Source organism: Mizuhopecten yessoensis, unplaced genomic scaffold (assembly GCF_002113885.1).
Source record: "Mizuhopecten yessoensis strain PY_sf001 unplaced genomic scaffold, ASM211388v2 scaffold3023, whole genome shotgun sequence".
Classification (NCBI taxonomy): domain Eukaryota; kingdom Metazoa; phylum Mollusca; class Bivalvia; order Pectinida; family Pectinidae; genus Mizuhopecten; species Mizuhopecten yessoensis.
In genome coordinates this window covers 633542-661016 of record NW_018404837.1, presented here as the reverse complement: position 1 = coordinate 661016, position 27475 = coordinate 633542, and the positions used below count along the sequence as shown (strand labels likewise).

Sequence of the window (27475 nt, the reverse complement as noted above, 5' to 3'; positions counted from 1 at the left end):
TTGTGTTACATGCAGACATAATATTGGTGAGGCTGTCTGGTTTGTTACAGAGAACAGGTGGTGTGTTCATTGACGAAGGCAACAAGTCATAAACTGACCAGAATCTCAGGAGGTACTTGACCTGGCATGGTTCTAATTACCATTGACATTGGTTTGGTTGCTTCACTATCAAGTCACCACCTATGCTGTTGTTTCACTATCAAGTCACAACCTATGCTGTTGTCTCACTATCCAGCCATCTCTAATTTAGTTGCCCAACTATTCAGCCACATACAATTTATATTATGAAATGTTTTTTTATATATATATGTATATGCATATATAACTGTCTAAAATCATTTGAAACAATGAACAATTCAAAATATGATGTATAATTTGATTTGTTAAGCCACATTGAAGTAGTCGTTTCACCGTTACCACAGATCTGGTAGTCCCTTTATCCAGCCAGTGTTTCAAGGGGCTGATTAACTTTTTTCTCATGCAAAACCCTCCTTTTAAGTAAGTAACTCGGCAGTCCCACAATCCAGACACTTGCTCAGAACATGATGGTAAGATTTAATGTTACACCACCAAATTTTAATTTGATCATTGCTTCAAATGATTTTAGACTTATATAAATAAAAAAACAAGTTAATGGACAAAATAAGACGTTTCATTTTGCAGTAACGTTATCACAGTATTAGTTCTTCAGGTGCATGGCAACAGTACAGCATTGTGTGATGTCATAGATTGTCTATCTATTGGTGACATCATAGTAATAAAAGGGGCACAATTTTTAAGACACCAGTACGATTGTACCCAATGAGATTAATTTCCAAAAATAATTTCGGATTATTTTTGTAGCAGACTGTAAATTCTATCTTTGAACATGGCTAATTAACTGAATAGACCATCATTATGAGAATACTGTCCTGGTAAATGAGATTAATGCATTAGGTATCAATCAGCACCTCAATTTATTTCATATATAAAAAATAACAATAGTTTATACTGTGTATATAATCATAAATCATCTCTACACAGTCTTAGGAAACAAGAAAATAATATTAATGAACACTTAGATTTAAAGGTCATCACTGATTCAGCAGCAATTTTCACCATATAATCATTCATGTAGCTCCAGACGTCTCAAGTCTGGAACAGAAGTATGGGGTTGTTTTGCAGTTTTCGGAGTGTAATTATCTTGTCAATATAGTAGGGAAGGGAAGACTATTTTATATCTTATGTTCCAGATGCAGATACCTGTGATTAAACTGACTACAAGTTTGCTTACCAATCAGTGTTCTAGATCATTTGTACATCCTGTATAATTATAAGTGCAATTTTAATACCCTATGGATAAAACAGGTTTAACTTCAAATATGGTAATAAAACAAAATGGGCTTTTTCTTTTTGTCACCTCACATTGAAACAAAATATATTTCCTATCATTCTGTGTACCAAAATACCTTACAGGTAAAATCTCATAAAACTCTTAAGTAGCTGACAAGGTGAATTATCCAGGATGCTGTAAGTGGTTGTATTTAACAAGCCTGGATAACACATACGATTAGTGATAATCTGTAATAAAGCAGTGTTTTTTTTTAAATTTTGATGGATGTATCCCTACTGGAGCACTTAATAAAAATCAAAGATATGTTGCAGTTGTTTTTAAATATTTCAAGCAGTTTTGTATCCAAAGCAGAGATTTATCCCAACGTTCAGATGGAAATTTTCTGTTAATCTCCACAAGGAATTGTTCCAATTTTTTCATATCTTTCCAGAATGTCAAATTTACAAATGTGTTGGAGTTTTCTGGTACACACCGGACACAGAAACAATGGCTGATCCATGGCTTCTCCCACAGAACCACTTCCATTCATGGTACAACTAAAAAAGTCACAATGGGCCATTCCAAACAGGTGACAAAGCTCATGGCTAAGGCACTGAAAATAGAAAATATGATTTTTTTACAGCATATGACATACATTTAACATACTTAAAAATAGTTTTTACATCAAAGAATGTCTTAATAGAAAAAGTGTTTTATTATCTCCCCTGGCTTACTGATAAGATGTTTTTCCACACACTGTATAACACATGATCAAGATCTTAATTGTTTGTTGTCTATCTTGCACTTGATAAGTGATTTGATCCACTGCTGGTGTACGTTTTCTAAAACTGAATTCTACAACCAAATATTCATCAGCTGTCATGATCACATCAGGTGGTTTCTTATAGGTTAACAAATGAGAATTTAACTGAGTCTAGAACTCATTATAACACATAAAAGGAATAATAGAAAAGAATGATGTTACTTATAAGTTTACATGCCCGATGTTGTTGTATATGTTATATGCAACTTTCAATATATATAAACTTTCAATTTGACTATAATGATTTTCAAAAATCATTTGTATTTTGCATGCGTATTGACAACCAATTTATATATCTCACAATCTAATTCAATTTGACACATTTAATTATCTAAAGCACAATGATACCGCTATTCTTTTCAAAAGTGTGGTCCCGAGTAAATGATTAATTTGTATACAAATTAGGGTTCCTTGCAACTTCTGCTTATTTGATACAAAAAAAAGGTTCAGTACAATTTGTATTTGTTTGTAAAATTAGGTATTTGAGTATTGTGTTAGAACAATTTTTGTGCGAGAAGTAAGATATGTTTTACATTTTAATATAATGGCAAGTGCCTGTATTATGTTACAGTGGAAACACCATATTACGATTTTCTTTTTGTCAGAGAAAAATATTATAATAACCATTATATCATAATAAACACTTGAGCTTATTTTTAGGTTGTCTAAACCAGAAGTGAGATGCCCTATGATTGTCAGACACATTTAGATGTGAAGACATGGGAAATTATTAATACATTTTGATATTGAAATAATTGAAATAAATTGTGAATTGTTATTTATATCATTGTGTTTAAAAAATTAAAGAAAGTTGAATTTTCTCATCATAATGGTTGGTGTGTAAATCTAATATTCTACCTTGCTTTCAAAATGAGTTCGAGCAGTTCCTCAGAACTAGAATTAACATGTATACTGTATCCTAGCTAACAGTGCTCTATCCTAGCTAACAATACTGTATCCTAGCTAACAGTACTGTATCCTAGCTAACAGTGCTCTATTCCAGCTAACAATACTGTATCCTAGCTAACAATACTGTTTCCTAGCTAACAGTACTGTACCCTAGCTAACAGTGCTCTATCCTAGCTAACAATACTGTATCCTAGCTAACAGTACTGTATCTTAGCTACCAATACTGTATCCTAGCTAACAATACTGTATTCTAGCTGACAATACTGTATCCTAGATAACAATACTGTATCCTAGCTAACAATACTGTATCCTAGCTAACAGTACTGTATCCTAGCTGACAATAATGTATACTAGCTAACAATACTGTATCCTAGCTAACAGTACTGTATCCTAGCTAAAAGTACTGTATCCTAGCTAACAATACTGTATCTTCCTGTATCCTAGCTAACAATACTGTATCCTAGCTAATAATACTGTATCCTGGCTAACAATACTGTATCCTAGCTAACAATACTGTATCCTAACTAACAGTACTGTATCCTAGCTAACAATACTGTATCCTAGCTAATAATACTGTATCCTGGCTAACAATACTGTATCCTAGCTAACAATACTGTATCATACTGTATCCTAGCTAACAATACTGTATCCTGGCTAACAATACTGTATCCTAGCTAACTATACTGTATCCTAGCTAACAATACTGTATCCTAGCTAACAGTACTGTATCCTAGCTAACAATACTGTATCTTAGCTTACAATACTGTATCCTAGCCAACAATACTGTTTCCTAGCTAACAATACTGTATCCTAGCTAACAATACTGTATCCTAGCTAACAATACTGCAATCTAACGGCTTATAGAGTGAAAGAAGTTCTATAAATAATCATGATATACCAATTTAGTGATGAAAATTGGTGTTGCATTTTGTTCCAATCTAATCAAAATTAGATCTTAGCATCGCTCCCGTTAACTGATATGTCGCAACATATTAGTAAAAGGGAGCAATGTGAAGGTATAATCTTAATTAGATTGATTTTTTCCTATGAACATTTACATCTATTATTTTTACCTTTAACAATTTCCAAACAACTTCGGTGGTGACTGATGTAACATCCTTATGGGTTTCCTCGTTGTAAGACTTAGGTTCAAATCGTCCAAAACTGACCATCCCAGACTTGAACGGATTGTGGGCTTCTCCAAGCACAAAATTCAGTTCTTCTTTTGGGTACAGGTCTGCCCATGTCAACCCCATTATGCAATAGCCATCTTTTGGACAAACTTTTGGAAGTAGAGGAAAAAAATCTGTGACTAAATACTGAAATTTTCCTGTCTTTTCATGATGCCTTGAATTTATGTTCCATTTTTTCTGTGCTATGGATACTTCCTCAATCCATTTTACCCTCATTCCTGTGAAAAACACTTGAAGAAATGTTTGTGCTAGCTCGAATAATGTCATTTCCTCGGAATCAAACAGGATACGGAAATTACTTAGGAAGTCTGGAAAGCTATCTACCTGCACAAGATATATAGTTCTTTTCTTGACAAAAAGTGACTTGAGTTTTTCTAGGTCCATAATTGAACGCCAAGCTACATATGTCTGTGTACACATCAGCTTTTTTGTACCAAGGATGGGAACAAACAAATCAGGAAAGGTAATAAGAGCGTCATCACCAACACACTCATGACTTATATTTTGACTTAATTTTTCATCAACATCTTTTCTAGCCTTAAGTCTACTCTCTAATGAATCACAATGTTCCAGGTGATTGATTTCATTCTCTACATGTTTGCCTTGACTTTTCTGAATCTGTTTTCTATTTTTCTCTAACCCCTTCCTTTTTCTATCTCTGTTTCTGTTGTCTATCATACTTGGGGAATTCTGAAGACAGTGGTAACTCAATTGGTAAAATTTCAGGTCAACATCTGACTTCCTGGACAAATTGCCAATCAGGAACTTCTGTTGGGGACTGGTTGTATCTTTGGATGCTGTACTTCCCATCTTTCTTATTCTCAGAGCTGAACAAAAAGAGATATTGTGGTTAGTATTAAACCTGTACATTAAGGAATGAAACTTTAAAAAAAAATGTACAGTTATAATATGACAATTTATATCCAGACTTACATCTACAAAGCGAGTCTTGAGCAATGAACATACATATGGACTTTCCCATCGTAGAGGAACTGTACTGGGTTGCGTCGGCGACAAGAAACTACTCAATTGGTAAAGCACCCATCTAGAGTTTGGCTGGCCGTTTCTTTCTCTCTTTTTCCTGTTACATCATTTTACAATCTAAATTATTGCCTCATTTTGATTGGAATTTCTTTTTCTTCAGAATATTTATTATAAAATGAATAGTTATTATGTATATGTAAGAGCCAGTTTAACGATGTTGCGACTTTTTAGAGTCATATATTTGCAGTGTAATCAACTGTAATGTTCTGAAATCTGCTGACAAATCACTTGTATTCCTTCTATTTAAATGTTAAACAGGAGCGGAAAAAAGCTCGGCTTGACCTGGGTTTGAACCGGGGACCCTCCGAAATCTAGATGAATGCTCTGCCAATTGAGCTTTCTGGTCGCCGACTATTGACCCAGTCCAGTTTCGCTACAGAAATACCCCATGTAACGTTACATAATGTAAGTGTAAGTGCAGGCAAATTCGCCATGCATCCAAATTCGCCACCCTGTGACGAAAATGCCATATGACGTCATAATACATAAGATGTGACGTAAATAACGTCACCATAGTCCTCAATACAGTTAAAGCCTTCAAATAATTTGATAAGAAGAGGTATAAGAGAAAAGTTATACTTTTAATTAAAACAGTTATCTTGTAACACAACAAATCTTAAAATTTTGGTCTGTGTGACGGACATCTCGTCAACTAAACTCATTAATCTGAGGCCAGTTTGGTTGTTATTTGGTGTAAATTTATCATATACACATGAAAATACCGATATCTTAACGCTAATTGCAGTTAATGCAAGTAAATTGTTTTTCTACTTGTACTGACAATCCAATGCGTGTTTATGGAAATGACGATCGGAAAGATACCCCGCGATTTGATCATTCGTCAGTTTCCATTTTCATGCAATTTGTAGTTTAAGTCAGGGGGGGGGGGATCGTTGAAAGCCCTGGACCATCTCATTCGGACCAGATACCAAATATAATATTGGACAGCGATTTGGAAGTTTATATTTGTTAAGGACCGAGTCTTTATTGCGTATCATGTAAATTGACATCATCTCAGTCGATACCAGCCATCTTTCTAAAACAACGTTTATCAGTTTCTTCAAGTTACCGAAAACTAACTATCAAAACTAAGAAAAGCCGTGTATTTCAATGCTTATCATTGTTACACAAACACATTTGGAGCTGTTGGTATCAGTGCGGCTTGCATAACATAAACATACAAAATTTTACATTTCAACACTTACATTACTTGTAAATTAGTTAAATGTTTGAAGGTCGCGAAACTGCCTGCACCTTTGAGCAAAACCACAGAAGGCCTGATGATGTCACAAATGTGGACCGACTAATGTGACGAATTTGCCTGCACTAACGTTATATATTCACACATCAATATCTAAAAGTGAAAATTTTACCAAACAACATTTGCATCTGAGTTTGACGTAGTATTAGAGCAAGTAGACATGAAACGCATTTATTTTCATCCAATTTGGTTTTGTCATAATCGCAAACATAGATCACATAAAAAGTATAGCTAAATTGTATACCCACATTTTATGTATTTACTTCAACAACCAATATATGTCTAGTGTCATTCAAACTGTCACTGTAACGAACAAATGTGAATAACTGATAGTTTGAAATATTTGTTTCATTGAAATATTTCTTAAGATATGTCAGCTGAAATCGGGATAGAAAATAAGAATGGCCCTTCCCCACTTCATGACTGTATTGGTGGTCTTAACAGCTATATCAGTTTTAGCTCAATCGGCTGAGTGTGATGGACCTGTTAACATTATATAAGTGAAAGTGTACTAACAGACTAATACACATATACAGGTATGGTCACCATGTCGCTTGAGCAGCGCACCCCTAAGGGTCAGCATCTGTCCAGGAAGATGATGATGATGATGATGAGGTATAATCATGGCTGTTTTTTTCTAGGGCCTTTTAACATTTGACAAAACAAAATGGATATCGTAAAGTATATAACATTGTTGAGAATATCACACACGTACCATAAGTTAGTCGTCGTCAAACCAGAAGTATAATAAATCAACTGAAAATTCTACAAATCACCCATTTCTCCATTTCCTGTTGCCTTGCCAGCCAAAATTGTTTACATGTCAGCCATCTTTCTTTTAGCAGGTGCTTGGTAATATACATATTGCAAAATATAACACTAAAACAAGTGGAAATATTTAAACTTAAATACAACATTATTTATAAAATGTATCTTTAGATAAGCTTAAAGAAATTTGTTTAGAAAAGAATTGTAAAAAATGTTATTTATTTGGAAAAAATAGGAAACTATATATTTATATTACCTGGGTACATTGCGTATTATTTCACATTTTTAAATTTAGCTAGCCCGTGGCAACAAGTATGGCGGGCACGGTAAACATGCTGGGACCGTCGAACTTTAACTAAAGTGACATTTCGCCAACAGGGATTAATTAGCTCAAATTGTGAAGTGAACTAACATGTAAGTATACAGAGAACACTAATTTGGTATGCACATAACTTTATCTATTCTTAGGAATCGTTATTATAAAATTCCGAACACGTGAAAGTTTGGCTAATTTTGGTGCCAACGCGTTTGGCAGTGGCAGGTAAGTTATAGCTTGGTGCCATGTTAAGAAATGTATTTTGATTAAGGACTAACACTTAAAAGTACCGACTTGCCATCGATGACACATAATCCGCTAACGTTTATTCAAGATATAAACAGATGAAAAAGGAGTGTGTTTGATTTTGACAGATACATTATACTGTAGGAGCTTTAGGTTACACCAGGCATGCATCTATCTGTCAAAATGTCTAAGACTGGGTTTGACACCCAGTCTTAGGCAAGCGGAAACTCTTCTTCTTTTTCTTTTTCTTTCGGTATTGAGTTGATTTCCTAATACTGAATTGTAAATTGAATCAGCGCAATTGATTGATAAAAGTAGGCTTCACCAAATGGTTAAAAACAGTCATGTTAAAACTATATACAGGACTGGAGGTTGCTAGTCTACCGGATGCTGAGCGTCCAAGCAATGGCCGGTATTGAGCTTGGCCCTAAACTCATCAAGTGTAGCTGATGTTACTACCTCTTCTGGGAGTTTATTCCATTCCCTGGTGGATCTGGTAAAAAAGGAAATACTGGTAGACTTCCTTGTTCACTCTCCTCTGTCGTAGTCTGCTGTCTTCTTGTTCTGCTGTCACTTGCCTTGTTATATGGGGTTGGGTCAACATCAATTAGTTTGTGCATGATCTTATAGCATGTGATAAGTCTCTGTTTGGATCACGTTGTTGTAGAGATTCCCATCCCCAAGTCGTTCTATCATGGCTGTAACACATCCGGGAGTCCTGGAATAGTAGTTATTGTAGACAAAGCAGGCAGCATGTCGCTGGACCTGTTCAACTTCTGCGACAAGGGCGGCTTGGTGTGGATCCTGCACTGATGCTGTGCACTCCAGGGTCGGCCTGACAAGGCTGTAGTACGTACATGTTGGTTTTGACTCTCGGGGTACACCTACCGATGTTCCTTCTGAGGAATCCCAAGAGTCCTTGATGCCTATATGCCGGCACACTTGTTTATGTGTTTGTTCCTGGTGAGGTTCTCGTTGATAAGCACTCCCAGGTACTTTCCGCTGTAAAAAACTTCTAACTGGTGTCCATGCAGGGTAAATGGATGTTGGTAACTGCTGTCTCCTCCCTGAGATCCTTATGACAATGCACTTCTCAGGATTGAAATGAATCTGCCATTTCTCCTCCCATTCTTCTAGTGAGGTGATGTCATTCTGTAATGTCTGGGCGTCGCATTATGTTCTAATGCAGCCTAACAGGAGACAGTCGTCTGCAAATAACCTGGCATCTGATGTTGATTCAGGCAGGTTGTTGATATGGGCCAGGAAAAGAAGTGGACCGAGTACTGTCCCCTGGGGAACCCCTGAGATAACATCAAGTGAATCAGAGGTACGGCCTTCCAATACAACAGATTGAATCTGTTTGGATAGGAAATCCTTGATCCACTGCAGGGTAGCACCTCTCACTCCATAGTAGTCCAGCTTCTTTAGTAGTCCCTTATAAGGAACCTTAACTTGTCGAAAGCCTTTGTGAAGTCCAGTAAGATAACATCGGTTTGGCAGCTCTGGTCCTGGTTACAAGCCTATGCATCCAAGGTCAGCTTCTGTACCCTGCAGCGCTGATCTGAATCCTTTGCATGGAAGGGAAAGGACTGGGCCCTTTGTCTGGTATATCTTCATTATCTTCTCTAGTGTAGACCGACTGGGATAGTTGGTTAATATAAGTATAGTGGCCTTCAAGGTCGGCGTGTCACTGTGAAGGAAGCCATCTCTTCTGTTCTTGAGTGAAGTGATTCCGCTGGAGTCCTGCTTCCTACCCTTCATATAGGACCTTAATTTCCGGGGATCTTTGGTGAGGTCACTGCTGACTATTTCCTCCAGGTTATATAATAAACTCGGACTAAATTTTCCCTAAACTTGACTTCACACCTCGTCCGTAAAAACGCTCACCTTCAATAAGTTGAACATCCAGTCATAAGAGCATCAATCTAAAAACACAGAGGGGAAGGGCAAGGCTTCCTCGACTATCTGCTAGCAGTAAAGTGAAGTAGAAGATGGGGTTCAATGAAGGTAAAATAAGAAGAACGCCAGAGCAAGCAAGTAAATAATTTTAAGGCTATCTGAACCAACAAGACTTACCTTATAGCCCGAGTTTCCTCTGGCCCCGACACCATGCTAAAACATTTTGACTGATCAGATGACTGATGACTGGGGCCAGAGCGCACTACTATATGAAAATGTGGAATTCTTCAACATCATTTGGTATCAGAGAGTTTAAAGGTGCTGAAATCAAAAATCTACTATGACACAACACATAGCTCACGGACCACCTCTTTTTGTTAATTAGTCATGTTTAACAGGGGCACTCTACACCCTTGAATTTCATACAATATGTTATGACAAAATTGAAGGCACAATGTTACATAATAACTATTTGAAAGGTTTAAACAAAATTACAAATCGAAAGACTGATACCTATCCTTTTAAGATTACAGAGGAGCAGCGTTAACACATGTACACAACTCTAGAGCCTCAGATCTACTGTTGCGCTGTTGCACTATTCTATTGATGTACAACAAAGGATTAAACTTGTCTCCTTGTATAAACATCCACAACTGTCAAGGTGGTGCATACAGAGCCTTTGATTTTGTCACAACATATCCCAGGGATGAAGAAGACAGAAGAGACTGTAAGCCCTGGAATTTTGAGGATGTGCCCATCTATATATATATATATACATATACTGTTTAGTTCTTCCTAAAAAGGGTGGTATTATAACATGGTACACTTTTTCATATAAATCCATATAATGCACCCACATATATCAGACAATATATGGGTTGATCAGACGGAAAAGCTATTTGAATAAGTGAACTCGGATATTCCCTGCCTCCCCACATCGTCAGGAGTGTCACATCTGGTGTATGCAGAATTTCTACCCTTTGGACAAATATCACACGACATTTTTTCAACAGAAGTAAAAGTAATCTAATGAGTGATACCCAGTATATTTTCACTTTCAGTTCTTTCCCAGTATAATAATCAATTAGTTCCCCTGGTGGTAGATACTGTGATTTGAGGGTTTCATAATATGCGTTTCCCTCAGGATGCAACCTCAGTCATTTTATGATTCGTTTCAGGAAACAAATCTTCATATCAGCCTTTACCTAGGTAATAAACGTTAATATTTACTTTCATTTAAATCGGTAAACATTCTTTCATAAATTTGGTTCATAAGTTGTCTGCATTGTTTGCGGTGATAAGAGGTTTATCTTGTAGAACTCGGAGATCAATGGTGTACGTCGATGTGTGTTATCAGTATCCAGACAGTTTCTTTGATAGGATCGAGGGTGGACCGTTGTTGTATGCTCCAGGTATCATCAGCCATCCTCTTATCTACCTGATCTCTGTCCACGAAAAATATGTCTCACTTACATTAACATCTTCAGATAAGAAACGAAATGAAGAAATTTAGGCACTTAATAAAACAAGTCAACATGCTGTGTATACAATGGTTCAACGTCATACATTATCTACTATATAGATGTACTTGTATAAGCCATTATTTCAGCTCTAAATGACATGTATGATCACCGCAAATGTTTACAGCATATATATACCTATCCATTCTGATGGTACTCTTTACTTCCAGGAAGATTAAGGGAGAGAGAAACACACAAACATTGTTAAAACATCATTTGCACAATCAGATTATACAATTTAATATCAATGCAGTCATCGCTTTAGAAGGTTCAGGTAGGTTTTGAATTTCATTTCTCTTTTTGTGATTACAAAATCTTTTCCTTTATCTGTATATTTTTATTAAAATTTGTATACCTTGAATTGGCAATAAGATACATTATACTGTATAATTTTATTTTTTTTTAATATTTGGACCGCACAAAATAATGTGGGTGTTTTTTATTAATTCAATGTAAACCAGCTAGGGTGGAGGAAACGTACAAATGCTACATGTACACTAGCTGGGATGATTTATAGTATTGATAACGGTGAATAGTAAAATAGTTCAGGTGGATGATTTCAATTTGTTTTCTGCAAGTTTGAGGTCTATCATGTAGATCACATTTTCCAAATTCAATATTTTAGATTTTTGCTAATTCAAATCTAGATGATTTTCTTTCCATTGTTTATTTTTTAGTCATAATTACGTTGAACAAGAACATTTCTTCAAAGGACTAATGTATTGTTCACAAACTGTCTTTCACAGCAAATAAAAATGTCATAGAAAATCTTTTCTGCAGACATGCTTTTGTCACAAAAATGAAACAAAAATATTTGTTATGAGTTGAACTTTTTATGTAAAATGTACATTCGTATTGCAAAAAGCTTATTCCATCAAAACCTGAGTCACTTATTTTTCCTTGACAACTCAAGTTTTGGAGCCAAGATTTGGCTAGCTTAAGTTGTATACACAAACCTATAGAATTTTGTGTATCTGTCATTCGGTCTGATAGATTTAATCCGATACAATCTAGTGATTGAATTGTGTGTAGTAGATTCGGTCACATTTATATTGAGATATATGTACATAAAATAATTCACCATTGAATGACTTGAAGATAAGTGTGAGATTTGCACGGTATCTCAATGTACGGTCACCTGAGATGTGGGATTTGGGAGCAAACTGATCGACCCATTGTAAATTAAATGCCGACATTTTTGCACTTCAGTTCCCTCCAAATGAAACATATCTCCATCTGACGGATTCTTCTGCATGGTTAAAAGTTCAGAAATGTTTTGAAGTCGATAGCTGTCATCTTGATTTTCCTGTGAAAAGTGTGTTTACTATTTATATACTACACTGGATAAGTTAACATCATGAACTGGTTTCAGGAATATTCACTTTTTCAATAGCCTGGAGAGCCTGGATCAATATTCTTGCCTATTTGCAATTTGGCTGTTTGAGTAAAATTTAGAAAAGCTTTAATCATATACTTACATCAAAGCTATTTTGAACGTTATATATTACTTCTTGGTATAAAGTTAAGATGCCAAGGATATTATAATGCTGCCGAGCTTTTTAGGATTGTTCCTATTTTCTCATTATCAACTAAATATCAAACTTCATTCTCAATGTGATTAATACAACATTTATTTCAGTTTACTTTGTATTGCTGTATTGATATAGGTTACTTAATAAAAGCTAAAATGTTGTACATTTGTTTTAAGCCCCACAGTAGCATGATAGATAGATAATATTGAGTTGCAAGTTTCCTTTAATAATATAAACTGTAATGGTTGTCCTATATTACTATTGTTTTAGGGGTTATATGAATTTGCCCTTTTCTTTACAAAATTTTCCAATCTATCCAATTGTCTCATATAATCCAGCCACTGTACCGGGTACTTGGGAAGAAAAGCTGCTGGATTCTTCTAATGAATTGGAAGGTGCCATACATATGATTAGTATAAGGCTGTAATATTTCAGAAGATTTCATCATGTTAAAGTCCTCGGTATTATAAGTGGAAAGATTCAGATCTATCAAGGACATGAAAAGAGTAGATGTTATATAGTGATTACAGCACAGAAATTAAATGTAAAGAAACCTTGGGAGCTGAAGGTGAACATTCATGCAGCTGATAATTTGTTCTCTATAGAATGGACCGTAATGTTTTCTTGTACAACTTTAAACATGTGAGGTTACCTGAGTCCTTATTGATTTATTGGTAAGATGCCAAAATGATTTAGAAATTAAATGTGTTTAAATTCACCTGTCCTTGGCTGGTACTGAAAGGAAGTGTTCTTGTGTTTTATAATACATTCTATGGAGGTTATTTTATGCTGTTCTTAAAATTAATCAGGTGTTAACATATTTGAGGTAGGCGTTTTACAAATATTAGATCTTAAAAATTCAACAAACAAGTGATTGTATGATTTCAATTGTGAACTGCATAGGGATTTCATAGGTTCATTTATTGCTGGGGTTTTTCTCTGTATAACTGGCCAGCGTCAGATCTCTTGTATTTATGCACGTCAACCTGCAGATGACCTGCACTTGACCTGCACATATTACAGTATGTTTTGGAATCTCCTACATTATGCACTTCTTTACTAATAATTAACCCATTCACCCCTAAAAAAACACTTGAACCTTACCAAATCAACGGCTGTGTAAGTCCAGTTAAAAAATTGTAGGGGTGAATGAGTTAAACTCACCATCGAAAGTGTTACAAAATTTGTAGAGCTTTACGTATGTATATACATGTTAAAATACTTTTTAAAAAGACATGTTAGTTCATGTATATATAATAATAGAATGGTCTGCACTAAACTTACTGGTATTTATTAAAAGATTGGTCTGCAATTAGAAGAATTGACCTGCATTTTGATCTCTTTTCGTTGCTAAGAACTTGGCAGTTATAATGTTAGAGATGTATATTGCTACATACTGTACTTGTTTTTAAATGAAAATATTTCAAGAACTATCATGAATTCATTTAAAAGGAAGGAATATTTCAATTTTTAATAATGTACCTGAGTTGAGCTTATTTTTTTGTATGTGTTGTTCCTAAATCATCAGACAATTGATAATATGGTGGAGATGCAAGAAAGACCCATCAAATTCATTTTTTTGTTCATTTACAAAATGTAGGCCCTTTCAAAAATTCAAATATTGTACAAATTTGAAGTATAATTAAACAAATGTGAATGGAGTAATTGTTTTGAAAATATAAATATATGACAAATAAGCTCAGAGCTTATTGAAAGTGATACCACAGAATTAGATCTAAGTCGGTGGTGATACGCTGTACTTTCAGCTGCCATTATAACATTATATAATATATAATATATTTATACCATAATTCAAGTAAAAGGTCCTAAGTTAGATAACATGTTAAAGGGGCTGGTCGGGGAAAAAATGTCATATTTGCTAAAATGGCATACACATGTTTAAAATACCTTCTTATGAAATATACCGATTCAAATTTTGCTGAAATTCACTCCCTAAGAGTAAAAATTATAATTATATTAAAGAAATCCTAAATCGTCACCTGACAGTCTAAAACTCTCAATTGACCCAGATCAGTGATGTAATTTGACCGCACGCGCGTCATCAACAATGCCAAATGTAAACATTGCGGCGAAAGAAAAAGATGCATGCAAAAGACATGTCAGGCACGAGGTATCAATACCGTTATATATAACAACAACATATAGGTAGGAATACTACACTTGCATCATACATGACCTTTTAAAACAATTATTTACGTAAAGTATTGCTGTCTTGTCCGCTAGTTGAGTCTGACATGGCACATGACGGCGTGCTATTGTTGTTATCTTCACTGCTTCACTTTCGAAACAACCACGTGACATATTATAAATAGATCTGCGCTAAATTTACGCGGGGATTCCCCAATACTTCAGTGGTCAAAACTGGACATTGCAAGCTGAACTCGACCATCATATTGCCGTGGTATAACCTTTGGAAGGCCAGAGAACGCATTTAGACCCATTTATTTTGTATTTTTTTCCCTGACCAGCCCCTTTAAACAAACTTTAAGTTTGCAAATTCCATTGATTTTAACAATATAATTGTTTCCTGAAAAGCTACATTTTGTCTCTTTATAGTTTTAACTATTTTTACCATTTACAGATAAATATTTTATTTGTGTTTATTTAGTGATATTGATTTTTCGCATAAAATATATCTGTTCTCCAATGTGTTTTAATTTGAGGGAAAAATATCCTCCTGATTGTGTGTTTACCATTTACAAATTACCCGGTACATACATTTATATAGTCTCTGATCATGACCCATTAAGGTTTAAATACACTCCAAGGCCTTAAGCTGACTCCTGGTTGCTTCCCTTCCTATAGAAATCAATACAGATCTGGTCATCTTTTAAAGGGTTTATGGTTAATTAACTTAACACAATGAGATCTGATAATTTGATTTATTTGCTTTGAATACTACATTGTAAATACGTTTACATGTACAGGTACACATGTATTTAAGACTGTTAAAGCTACTGTTACATACAATGTACATGTAATAACCTTGACAAATCTTCACATCTATGGGGCAAACATTTCATGGCCATTTCAAATGAGATATATTAATATGGTAATTTGTGTTTTAAATTTCAACTTGATAAAATAAATCCTAAATTCAGAAATCTATAATAATAAACAACAGAAAAAACACATTTGGTAATCATAATTTACGTTAAAAATGGATAGAGAAAAAGAAATCTCTGACACTTTCTCTTCAATACTAATCTTAATTTTTTCCTGACTCAATTTGATCAAGCTTGAAAGTTGTAATTCTAAATTAAAATATAAGAAAAAGTCCAGGCCTGAGAAAGTCTGTGAATGAGGGTCAATAATGTTTTAACTGGGCTGCAGAATTTGGGGGAGGTGGTGGGGGGTTGTGATATTGTACCCAAACTTTTATGTCTTGCATGTATATAGTTAATATACTTGAAGGTCAACAAACTCTTCAATAGGAACACAAACATATTTGAAAAAACCTGTGACAGGTATAATTAGATGATCTAATGATATAATTGTAATACACAGGTATACAGTATGAAATAATATATTTTAACCAAAGTATTTTTTCCCACTCCCTCCATTGATTATGTGGCTAAAAACAGTTCCGTTCATTTCTTCGTCAATAGTTTTAAGATTTTAAATTGTTCTTGACTCACCCTTATAGGTGGGGTATATATTACAAGGTATGCCATATATACATTGGTACAAGTGTACATTATAAGTACAATTAGCTATTGTCAAAAATCAAAACTGTTTTTGTTGTTTTAAAAAACCTTGTAAAGTCACATTTCTAGTTACACAGAGCCTTGTATTGTTCAACTATTTTATGGGTTTCTAGCGGAGCTAACACATTGAGCCCGTGAAATATGTGTGTGGCCGTTCTCGTCTCTTTACAGTTAACATATAAATGGCCATAGTTACAATAACACAGGGATCGGGACAAACTTATTTCAGAATTCCTGATCACAAGGGATTTATTTAACATATGACCATGTAAGTATGATACATGATAGCAGATATATATCTTGTATAATATATAATTTTATATAAAACTTTTTCCCTACCACATATCATTGTCCTGTTACTTGCACATGTAGCCATTGGACCTCTTTTAAGTAAAATTCCCAATATTTTAACCATTTTTTGTCCTGTATATTAGAAATGTTGGAAGGGTTTACCTAAAATCTTGTCCTGTATACTAGACAATAGGGAAGGGTGTACCTAAAGACTTGTCCTGTAAACTTGACAATTGAAAATTTTAAGGGTGGTATACCTAAAAACCTATCCTGTATACATAAAAGACAGTTGGGAAGGGTGTACCCAACATCTTGTCCTGTACCCTAGACAACAGGGAAGGGTGTATCCAACATCTTGTCCTGTAGCCTAGACAACAGGGAAGGGAGACCCCTAAATCTTGTAAAGTACGTACACTACAACTGTAACAACATTTTTGAAGCACCAAAATATTGTTGTGTTACATACCAGTTAGCAGTACATATAATTAAGAGCTAATGGTGGCTTCCCAAAGTTGAGATAAAATTGTCTAACTGTATAGTAATATATTTCATTATATATTTCAGGGAGTTTCACTGGTATAACCTGGTGGTTTCACAAAAATACAAAACAGGATGACCTTTAACCTTGGCGTTTCTGTGTATTCAGATTCTTGGTAATTAACAACAAAACAGCAGAATGCCTCAGATTAAAACATTCTGTCGTATAAAGCCGACACCAGATTACTACCCGGAGTTCGAGGTTAGCCAGGAAACACTGTATTTACGAGTTCCTGAAGTGTTGCGTGATTTTACATCCAGTGGGAAGTCACGGGGAGCTGTGATAAGCCATGAGTTCAAATTTAGCTACATATTCAACAACACAGCTACACAGGAGGAGGTGTTTGATGTGGCGGCAAAGGACATCGTAGAGGGTGAGCTTGATTATTGTCTACAATTGGAACAACCTGGCCACAACTGATTCTAGTTAATCATGCCACCACTACTCTGTTAGTCCCGCCACCAATAATCTTTGTTAAACCTGAGCCATCATTTATGGTTGTTAATCCTGCAGCCACGTCATCATCCATTTACAATCCATCTACCACTATATTTGTTAATCCAGCATCCACTAGTCCTCATTAATCCAGCATCCACTAGTCCTCATTAATCCAGCTACTACTAATCCTCATTAACCCAGCACTGACCACTTATCCTTATTTTCTTGTCTCCTATCTATATTAATCCAGCCACCACTTACCATTCTTAATCCAGTCAGCACTAATCCTTGTTAATCCAGCTTCCAATAACCCTTGTAAATCTAGCCACCATGTGCACTTATCAATGTCTATCCAATTTCCACTAATCCTTGTTAGTCCAGCCTCCAATAACCCTTGTAAATCTAGCCCCCATGTGCACTTATCCACGTTTATCCAATTGCCACTAATCCAGCTTCCAATAACCCTTGTAAATCTAGCCACCATGTGCACTTATCAATGTCTATCCAATTGCCACTAATCCTTGTTAGTCCAGCCTCCAATAACCCTTGTAAATCTAGCCACCATGTGCACTAATCCATGTTAAACGAGCTTCCACTAAAACTCTTTAATCCCGCCTCCAATAACCCTTAAAAAATTAGTCATTACTAATCCATGTTTATCCAGCTCTTTATAGATATGGAAACACTTTCAGGAAGTATTTAATTGAGTAGTGTATAAACTTTATTGTAAACATGTTTTAATAAATCAAGACTTGTTATTAATGTGTATGTTTGTCTATTATAGGTTTCCTCAATGGCTACAATGGGACAATATTTGCGTACGGTCAGACTGGGACAGGTAAAACCTTCACAGTGGAGGGTGGATCTAAGTCCTATGCCCATAGAGGACTTCAGCCAAGGTAGGTACATAGAAGCAAAATCTAGAAAATTGATTTTTAGGTCACCTGGGCTTTAGCTCAAGTGACCTATTGCTATCCTTCTTCGTCCGTCGTCGTCCGTTAACATTTAACATTTTCAACTTAAGCTGAAATACTAGCAAAAGGATTTCATTAATATTTCATGGGAAGGCTACTGACATCTCCCTGACCAAGTGTTGTTATTTTTCGGGTCGATCAGAAATCCAATATGGCCACCACGACCGCCATTTTGAAAAACTATTTCAAACCTAAAGTCAAGTTCTGCTAGGCCGATTGAACTGAAACTTTGTAGGAATGATCGACTCATGGTCCTGACAAAGTTTTGTTATTTTTCGGGTCTATCAGAAATCCAATATAGCCACTACGGACGCCATTTTGAAAAACTATTTCAAACTTAAAGTCAAGTTCTGCTCGGCCGATTGAACTGAAACTTTGTAGGAATGATCCTGACAAATTGTTGTTATTTTTCGTGTCAATCAGAAATCCAATATGGCCGACATGGCCATTCTGAAAAATTATTTCAAACTTAAAGTCAAGTTCTACTTGGCCGATTGAACTGAAACTTTGTAGGAATCATCCTGACAAATTGTTGTTATTTTTCGTGTCAATCAGAAATCCAATATGGCCGACATGGCCATTCTGAAAAATTATTTCAAACTTAAAGTCAAGTTCTACTTGGCCGATTCAACTGAAACTTAATAGGAATGATCGACTCATGGTCCTGGCAAAGTGATGTTATTTTTCGGGTCGATCAGAAATCCAATATGGCCGCCACGGCCGCCATTTTGAAAAAACTATTTCAAACTTAAAGTCAAGTTCTACTTGGCCGATTGAACTGAAACTTTGTAGGAATGATCAGCTCATGGTCCTGACAAACTTAAGTTTACGTTATACTAAACAATTTTTTACTGTAGGACTCAGGTGACCGTTAAGGCCCATGGGCCTCTTGTTTAACTTACCTGCCCGTATGGCAAGTGAGCTAAGTATGCCATGGCGCAGCGTCCGTCAGTCAACTCTTACTTTATAACGCTACTTGTCCTGTATAGCTTAGTGGATTTTAACTTAATTTGGTCTTGAGTCCCAGTCTGTGACGTTAACTTTTTTCCTCACTAGTCAATTGGACCAGTAAACCCAGAATTTTAATAGCCCGACTTTAAATTTGCTAGTCCAATTTACAGACTGGTCTTTTTAACAGCATGAAGCGTAAATTGTGATATAAATTGGAAAAATATTAGAAATCAAAACAAAATGTTTCTCAATAACTTTAGAAACAGCACCGAACGTGATCGCCAATTATCTCTAATACAGTTTTACTGTTGTTTTTATTGAGCCGTTAAGCACTAGCCAGAACAGTAAATTTTGCTTTCGTGTTAGAGCATCATTTTCTGTCGGTTCACGGACAGGCTTAGCTGGTTTTGAACTTTTTCTCCAGCTTAGCAACATCGCCATGGTTGGTTTCACGTGGTTATAAACCGGAAGTAATGTTCGGTAACTTCTAAAATCCGGTACCCAGTCTCGCTCATCGAAATGCTTCAATTTCGAACGCCTCGACGAATACCATATTTTACGATGGGATTAAAACTTGTGACAAGCTTTATTGTGCAAAATTTTATACAATGAACAATATTTCCATTATTTTGGAGGTAAAATTTAAATTGCCACTAGTCCAGTCGGACTAGTTAAATATTTTCAATACTAGTCCAGACTTAAATTTAGTAGTCGTGGGCATCGGACTAGTGCCTAACGTCACAGACTGAATCAGCCAATTCAAAAGGGATTTCATTTTGTATAAACGGAGGGAGTGCCCCAGTGAGGGCAGAGGGGTAGGGCCCTTATCTACGAAATTTGGGTAAATCATTTAAAATTCTTCTCCTTCTGTACAAATGGAGGGGTTTTAACCAATTTTGGCTAGAAAATCCTTTGGCAAAGGGATTTCAATTTATATAAACAGAGGGTACATGTGGCTCCCCTGGGGACAGAAGGGCGGGGTCATTTAGGGAGAACATAGCATTCTTTTGTATGAATGGAGGGATTCAAACCAAATGTGGTTGGTGTAGAGCATCCTTGGGTTAAGGGGACTCAATTTTGTATAAATAGACAATATTGCCCCCCTGGGAATTGATGGGCTGAGCCCTAGTGGGGGGAATTTAGATAAATCATTTAAAATTCTTCTTCTTCTGTAAGAATAGAGGGATATTTAACCAAATTTTGTTTAGAACATCCTTGGGCAAGAGGAATTCTCTTTTGTATAAATGGAAGATGTGGCTCCCCTGGGGGCTGAGGGGCAAGGCCAATAAAGGGGAAATTTTGCCATATTTCTTCTTCACTGGAACAAAATGATGGATTTCAACCATATTTGTTTTGGAGGATTCAAAATTGTACCTGTTGAAGGGTTCAATTGATCCCTAGGTCTAAGGGGCGGGACCAAAAAGCATTTTTAACCTTGGCATTATCGAGAACCCAACCGTATTACCATGTAAACACTGGCTGAGAATTAAAAGAGCTAATCAAGAAACTAACACAATCATGATAAAAGAATTGACCCTAGGGTCTGAACCCACCCCTAGGGACTTGAATTCTGAGCCTTTTGAACAGTTGAGATCCCCACCCCATAACCATATACTGTACCATTGCAGAACATCAAGAGATGAACACAATCATGATATTAATATTGACTCTTGAGTCTGGCCCGACCCCTAGGGACTTAAATTTTAGGCCATAACTTTGAAACGGTTAAGATCCCTACCCCATAACCATACATTTAATTTCTGGGCATCAAGAGAAAAACACAATCGTGATACTGTATTAATATTGACTCTTGGGTCTGGCCCCACCCCTAGGGACTTAACTTCTGCGACATAGCTTTGAATCAGTTTAGATCTCTATCCCATAATTACAATATATACATTTTATAGACATAAAGAATACAGTCATGATGTTATAATTGACCTATTGGTCTGGCCCTATACCTCTTGGAACTTCTTTTCTGAGCCATAACTTTTGAAACGGATGAGCACCCCATAACAATTATACCATTGCTGGACATCAAGAGACAAACACAATCTGATGATGATGATGATATTAATATTGACTCTTGGTTCTGGCCCCACCCCTGGGGACATAATTTTGGGCCATAACTTTGAAACGGTTGAGATCCCCACCCCTTAACCATATACAGTGAGCATACCATCGATGGGCATCAAGAGACACACAATTATGATATTAGTATTGCCTCTTCTGGGGCCCTTAGGGACTTAATTTCTGGGCCATAACTTTGAAAGGGTTGAGATCCTGAACCCATAGACATATATATACCATTATTGCAGCTGGGCATAGATATCCAGGTGAGCGATACAGGCCCCCTGGGCCTCTTGTTATATTTTGTTTGACTAGATATTCTCTATTCAATAAGGGAGAATGTCTAAATTTCATAAGGATTAGGTCTAAATTTTGACCTTTGGTATATCAGCAGAAATCTCTGTTTTTTGCTTTTTGCTCAAATTCAATAACATTGTATACAAAATGAAAATTTACCCTTCATATATATTTTTAACCATGAGCAGCAAGTACATATAAATATTTCAACTAACTCAAATTAAAAATATAAAAATTTATTAAAACATAAAACTGAATAAGATACAATGTATCAGAAATGTTTCATGTAATTATACAATTTATTTTGCATTCAACAGCTTAAACTAGGACAGTCAACAATATCTTTCTATAAAATATAGGACTCATTGTTAATAGCTTTTTTCATATTTTGTTATTATATATACGTATGGTATTGTATTTGATGTTGTAGGGCACTGTCTATGATCTACAAGGAACTGGAGAAAAGACAGGATGAGGATATCAGCATACACATATCCTACTTGGAAATTTACAAGGAGGTTGGTTACGATCTCCTTAACCCCGGTGCCAGGACCCAGTCTGTTGTCACACCCTTCCCCAAGGTAACTAAGACAGTCACTTAAATTTAGGACCCAGTCTATTGTGTCTCCAAATTAAAGGTCACCAGGAAGCTTTAAGGTCACTTTAATGCTACTATGTATAAGCCATGATTTTTACCTGTTCTGGAGTAATGTTTGTCATCATGCATTAGACTGCCAGCTTTCTTTTGCATGTATTCGTTTAAATAAGAATTATTTAAGTGCAAAGTTAATGAAGATCAAACTATGATTTGAATTAAAAATTATTCAGGAAGATACAGTGATTTTTGGACTTTGGCATTTGAGTCTTGGACTCATGCTTTCCCTGTGGGATTGCCCACCTTTTTGAGACCCCATGTCTGTAAAAATCTACCAAAAACACTGTAGATACTAGGTACATAATTGAATCCTGCAAAATAAGGCAATCACTGTAAAGTACTAAACACACAGGTTTTTCACCATGATCTTATTTGAGCTTTTCTAATTGTCAAATCTCAAGTACACCCACTATCTTAATAATTATGTACAGTAGCATTTATTTTTATTTGTGATGTAACAAGACTATTAGGCATTAGGCCTTCCAAAAAATGGTTCCCAAAAACTGATAAAGTCATGATTACATTTTCAAAACCGTGATTTCATATCATCTAACACCAATCAGTTTGTTGTAATTCATGATAGAGTAGCCAGCCTAATGTTTTACTTCAAATACAACAATTTGGGAATGGACCAAGCGTGTCATGATTTAGGTTACATTAGTTTGCATGTCATAATTAAAGAGTGCATGCTACTTTACTGATAATTATTTCAGAGATATATAATCTATCAGTTGTAAACAGGTTAAAATAACATAACATATATATATCAGTAGGTTTATACTCTGGTTTGTAATTATCACACGTTAATCGCTCAACTAATATTTGTTGTACAGGTAAACGTGTTGGAGGGTGCGGGTGGCGTGTGGGTGGTACGTAATCTGTCTGTTCATTACGCGGCCAGTGAGGATGTGGCCCAGAACTTGTTACTACAGGGTCAGGCTAACAGACGAGTCGCCGCGACAACCGTCCACGACAGATCCTCGCGTTCTCACGCTGTCTTCACTGTCCAGCTCTCCGCCAAACAACCCAACTCTGATGTCATCATCAAGTAAGTCACAGCACTGTCATTTATATTTTAACATCAACAGGAAACATGCCAAAACTATTGTTTGACTGTCAGTCAGTTTATACTCAGAACACTGCACTGTAACTTCTGCTAAATGCAGGCTTTGGTTAAGACAGTTATTGGGACATTACCCTGTAAGAAAAATTCTGCAAATGTGAAAAAATCGGCCAAGGTTTTCAACACACGTCCATATTATGTCTACCTCTGTCTAAAAATACTTTCTGTTTACACTGTGGTGAAATAAGTACTGAATACCTATGTATGAATGTACATGTGCCGTTTAATTTGACTGTAAGGTACATGTAACCTACAGCAAAGAATCTTAAGTTGTTAATTATCAATGGTCACTGACTTTTGCAACCAGTATACTACCCCACTGTCCTTTTGGAGACTTTAAAATCAAAATATATATTTTTTTGTTATAAAGAGTAATGGAATTCTTAGAAAGGAATATCCAAGGGTCAATTTGGTGCCAATGTGAATGTGTAAAATCTCTCTTACATTACACTGTCATTTTTCTACCTTGTTTTAACATATCTTTGAAATAAATACAATTTCCCCCTTAAAATGTTCCTGGAAAGGCTTCTGCACAATTCAGAACTTGAATCAGATATTGACATCATATAAGTTATCATATAATTTGATAATCTGAATTGCAGAGAGTTATTCCCCTTGCACTGCAAAATTGTGGTGAATAATTCTTATACATTTTAAACAAGCTTCAAAAGAGAATTACTGTTTAATAAACACCGTAGTTCATTGAGCAATCAGTTGAAATTATTTAATATTTTTTAATTGCCTCAAAAGCCATTAGCTGTCATTTGATGCTACTCACAGCAATGTTATAAGAATAGTGTTATTCAGTGCATGCTTTTCATTCTTAATTGAAATGTCTTCATCTAACATTTGCATCAAGATAAAAAAAATCACAGTTTTTGTACAGTGCATCTCTATTGCTTATATTATTGTCTCATTTTGTATGGATCATGTTTTCCTGTACATCCATTTTACTCTCTACAACTTAAATTGATTATGTGAATTATAAAAACCTCAAGTGCTCTTGGTTGCAACAAAGGAGCTGAATTTTAATATGTTGGGCATATCCTTACTCAGAGTTGCTTGTTTACATTTTTGTAATAGAATCCATATAATTGTACTGGATGTTAAAATATCTGGCTCTTCTGTATTTTGAAAACTAATTCCTCATTTCTTAAAGCGAGATTTCAAAGAGTTTTATTAAGGATAAGTAGGTAGCAAACTAACTTACCTGTCTCTAAAGACCACCTAAGGGAGACAGCAGTGTTTTAATGGACAAGTAGGAAGCAACCTACCTGTCTATAAAGAGGATAAGTAGGTAGCAAACTTTCCTGTCTGCAAAGACCACCTAAGGAAGACAGCAGTGTTTTAATGGATAAGTAGGAATCAACCTACCTGTCTACAAAGACCACCTAAGAAAGACAGCAGTGTTTTAATGGACAAGTAGGAAGCAACCTACCTGTCTATAAAGAGGATAAGTAGGTAGCAAACTTTCCTGTCTACAAAGACCACCTATGGGAGACAGCAGTGTTTTAATGGACAAGTAGGACGCAACCTAACTGTCTATAAAGACCACCTAAGGGAGACAGCAGTGTTTTAATGGACAAGTAGGAAGCAACCTACCTGTCTATAAAGAGGATAAATAGAAAGCAACCTACCTGTCTACAAAGACCACCTAAGGGAGACAACAGTGTTTTAATGGACAAGTAGGAAGCAACCTACCTGTCTATAAAGAAGATAAGTAGGTAGCAAACTTTCCTGTCTACAAAGACCACCTAAGGGAGACAACAGTGTTTTAATGGATAAGTAGGAAGCACCCTACCTGTCTATAAAGACATCAAGTAGGAAGCAACCTAACTGTCTATAAAGACCACCTAAGGGAGACAGCAGTGTTTTAATGGACAAGTAGGAAGCAACCTACCTGTCTATAAAGAGGATAAGTAGGAAGCAACCTGCATGTCTACAAAGACCACCTAATGGAGACAGCAGTGTTTTAATGGACAAGTAGGACGCAACCTAACTGTCTTTAAAGACCACCTAAGGGAGACAGCAGTGTTTTAATGGACAAGTAGGACGCAACCTAACTGTCTACAAAGACCACCTAAGGGAGACAGCAGTGTTTTAATGGACAAGTAGGAAGCAACCTACCTGTCTATATAGAGGATAAGTAGGAAGCAACCTACCTGTCTACAAAGACCACATAAGGGAGACAGCAATGTTTTAATGGATAAGTAGGAAGCAACCTACCTGTCTATAAAGAGGACAAGTAGGAAGCAACCTAACTGTTTATAAAGACCACCTAAGGGAGACAACAGTGTTTTAATGGATAAGTAGGAAGCAACCTACCTGTCTATAAAGACCACCTAAGGCAGACAGCAGTGTTTTAATGGACAGATCAGTTTATAGCCAATTATAAGTTACACTTTATGACCGATAAATATTCAGAAATCAGATTTGAAAATGAACAAATATATATTCAGACTGTTAGTCAATCATGTAAGAGATATGGAATGTCTTAGAGACATTGTGATGGTTATATACATACTGAATGTACACTTTTTTTATCCAAATGCCTTGCAAAACTTTTTCAATCTCGAAGATAAAAAGGTAAAACACTTATATATTTACATTTCTGCTGCAAGCCACTAATAAAAGTTATGAACATTACCGGCAGAATTGCATTTCATTTGAGTATGAAAGCAAAAAGTCTTGTGACGTAACATGTGGTTTACTTATGATGTCATAGATTAACCTTGTTCAATGAGAGTCTTGTCTCTTCGCTTTGGATAACGTGGAGAATGCCCCTGCGTCAGACGCTCAAATGACTATGGTTAATTATTGGCGCCAATTTTAGTCAAATAGAGCTGTTCTGCCAATGTCTTTTAAAGGACGACGCATATACAAAACGCAGTTAATAAATAAATATTTAAGAACATACTTACAGTAGCATATGATGTCTCTGATGAAAAACATTTCTCCAAAATTTTAATACAGGTTTCTTCCCATTTTAGATAGAGAAAAGGTAATATATGTCATCATTTGTATTCCTTACCCCAGTCTAGTAGTGTAAATCACCGGCTCACACATTGTCTGAAGTGATTCCCAGTTAACCTCTTCACGATAGGAAAGTGTCATTACTTCATATACTGTGTTATCATATACTAGGAATGCATCCGAAATTTCAACACACTTTTCTAAGACAGCTGCAAATCCACTTTGTTGAATAACTCTTAAATGTAGGTGAACAAACGAAAAAAAAATGATTGTTTAAATACAGGAAAATCTCAACCAATGGGGACAAGATTTGATCTGTCTAAAATGAGGCTTTTCGGCTGAGATTTTACTGTGTTCATCACAATCATTCTGAATTCTATTATTTCCTCTTTCTAAATGTTTTGAATGAAATAATGTGTATACGTACCTCATATAAATGAATTTTCTCCGAGACATTTCACTACCTTACCTAGCTACACGTATATAAATATATATCAATGTTTATAGACTGTCCTGACAGTGCTAAAACCATGCCAGTGAATTGTACTTCAAGATGTTTAATTGTGACTTGTAGTGTTTACAAAATTTCTGTTGATTTAGTCAGTGAGGACACA

At 35.7% G+C, this 27475-nt stretch overlaps 2 protein-coding genes across 5 annotated transcripts in view; one reads left to right on the top strand and one right to left on the bottom strand.

Moving 5' to 3' along the window:
* Positions 1-638: 638 nt before the first annotated feature.
* LOC110446868 (archaemetzincin-2-like) lies at positions 639-27368 on the bottom strand. 2 transcript variants are annotated; one of them, XM_021492210.1, is made up of 3 exons: positions 27289-27368; positions 4118-5064; positions 639-1925 (listed from the first exon to the last, which is right to left on the bottom strand). In XM_021492210.1, the coding sequence occupies exons 2-3, from the start codon at positions 5045-5047 to the stop codon at positions 1719-1721; spliced, it is 1137 nt and encodes a 378-aa protein (XP_021347885.1). In that variant the 5' UTR covers positions 5048-5064; positions 27289-27368; the 3' UTR covers positions 639-1718. The 2 variants fall into 2 exon arrangements, with proteins under 2 accessions (XP_021347885.1, XP_021347884.1); XM_021492209.1 differs by lacking the exon at positions 27289-27368 and adding an exon at positions 7258-7393.
* LOC110446867 (kinesin heavy chain-like) overlaps positions 7633-27475 on the top strand; it is a 47667-nt gene continuing 27824 nt past the window's right edge. For 2 of the 3 annotated variants that reach the window (XM_021492207.1, XM_021492205.1), the window contains exons 1-5: positions 7633-7724; positions 17407-17753; positions 18603-18717; positions 22541-22691; positions 23599-23813. In XM_021492207.1, the coding sequence (XP_021347882.1) occupies positions 17519-17753; positions 18603-18717; positions 22541-22691; positions 23599-23813 (716 nt within the window). In that variant the 5' untranslated portion in view covers positions 7633-7724; positions 17407-17518. Of the gene's footprint in view, positions 7725-16736; positions 16820-17406; positions 17754-18602; positions 18718-22540; positions 22692-23598; positions 23814-27475 lie in introns of those variants that run through there. The other variant, XM_021492206.1, reaches the window with a different exon arrangement.

Coding starts and splice junctions, on each gene's coding strand:
- LOC110446868 (XM_021492210.1), bottom strand. CDS start 5,047: ATGGGAAGTACAGCATCCAAAGATACAACCAGTCCCCAACAGAAGTTC. Junction 1,926..4,117: donor TTGTTTGGAAATTGTTAAAG/GTAAAAATAATA, acceptor TTCTATTTTCAG/TGCCTTAGCCATGAGCTTTG.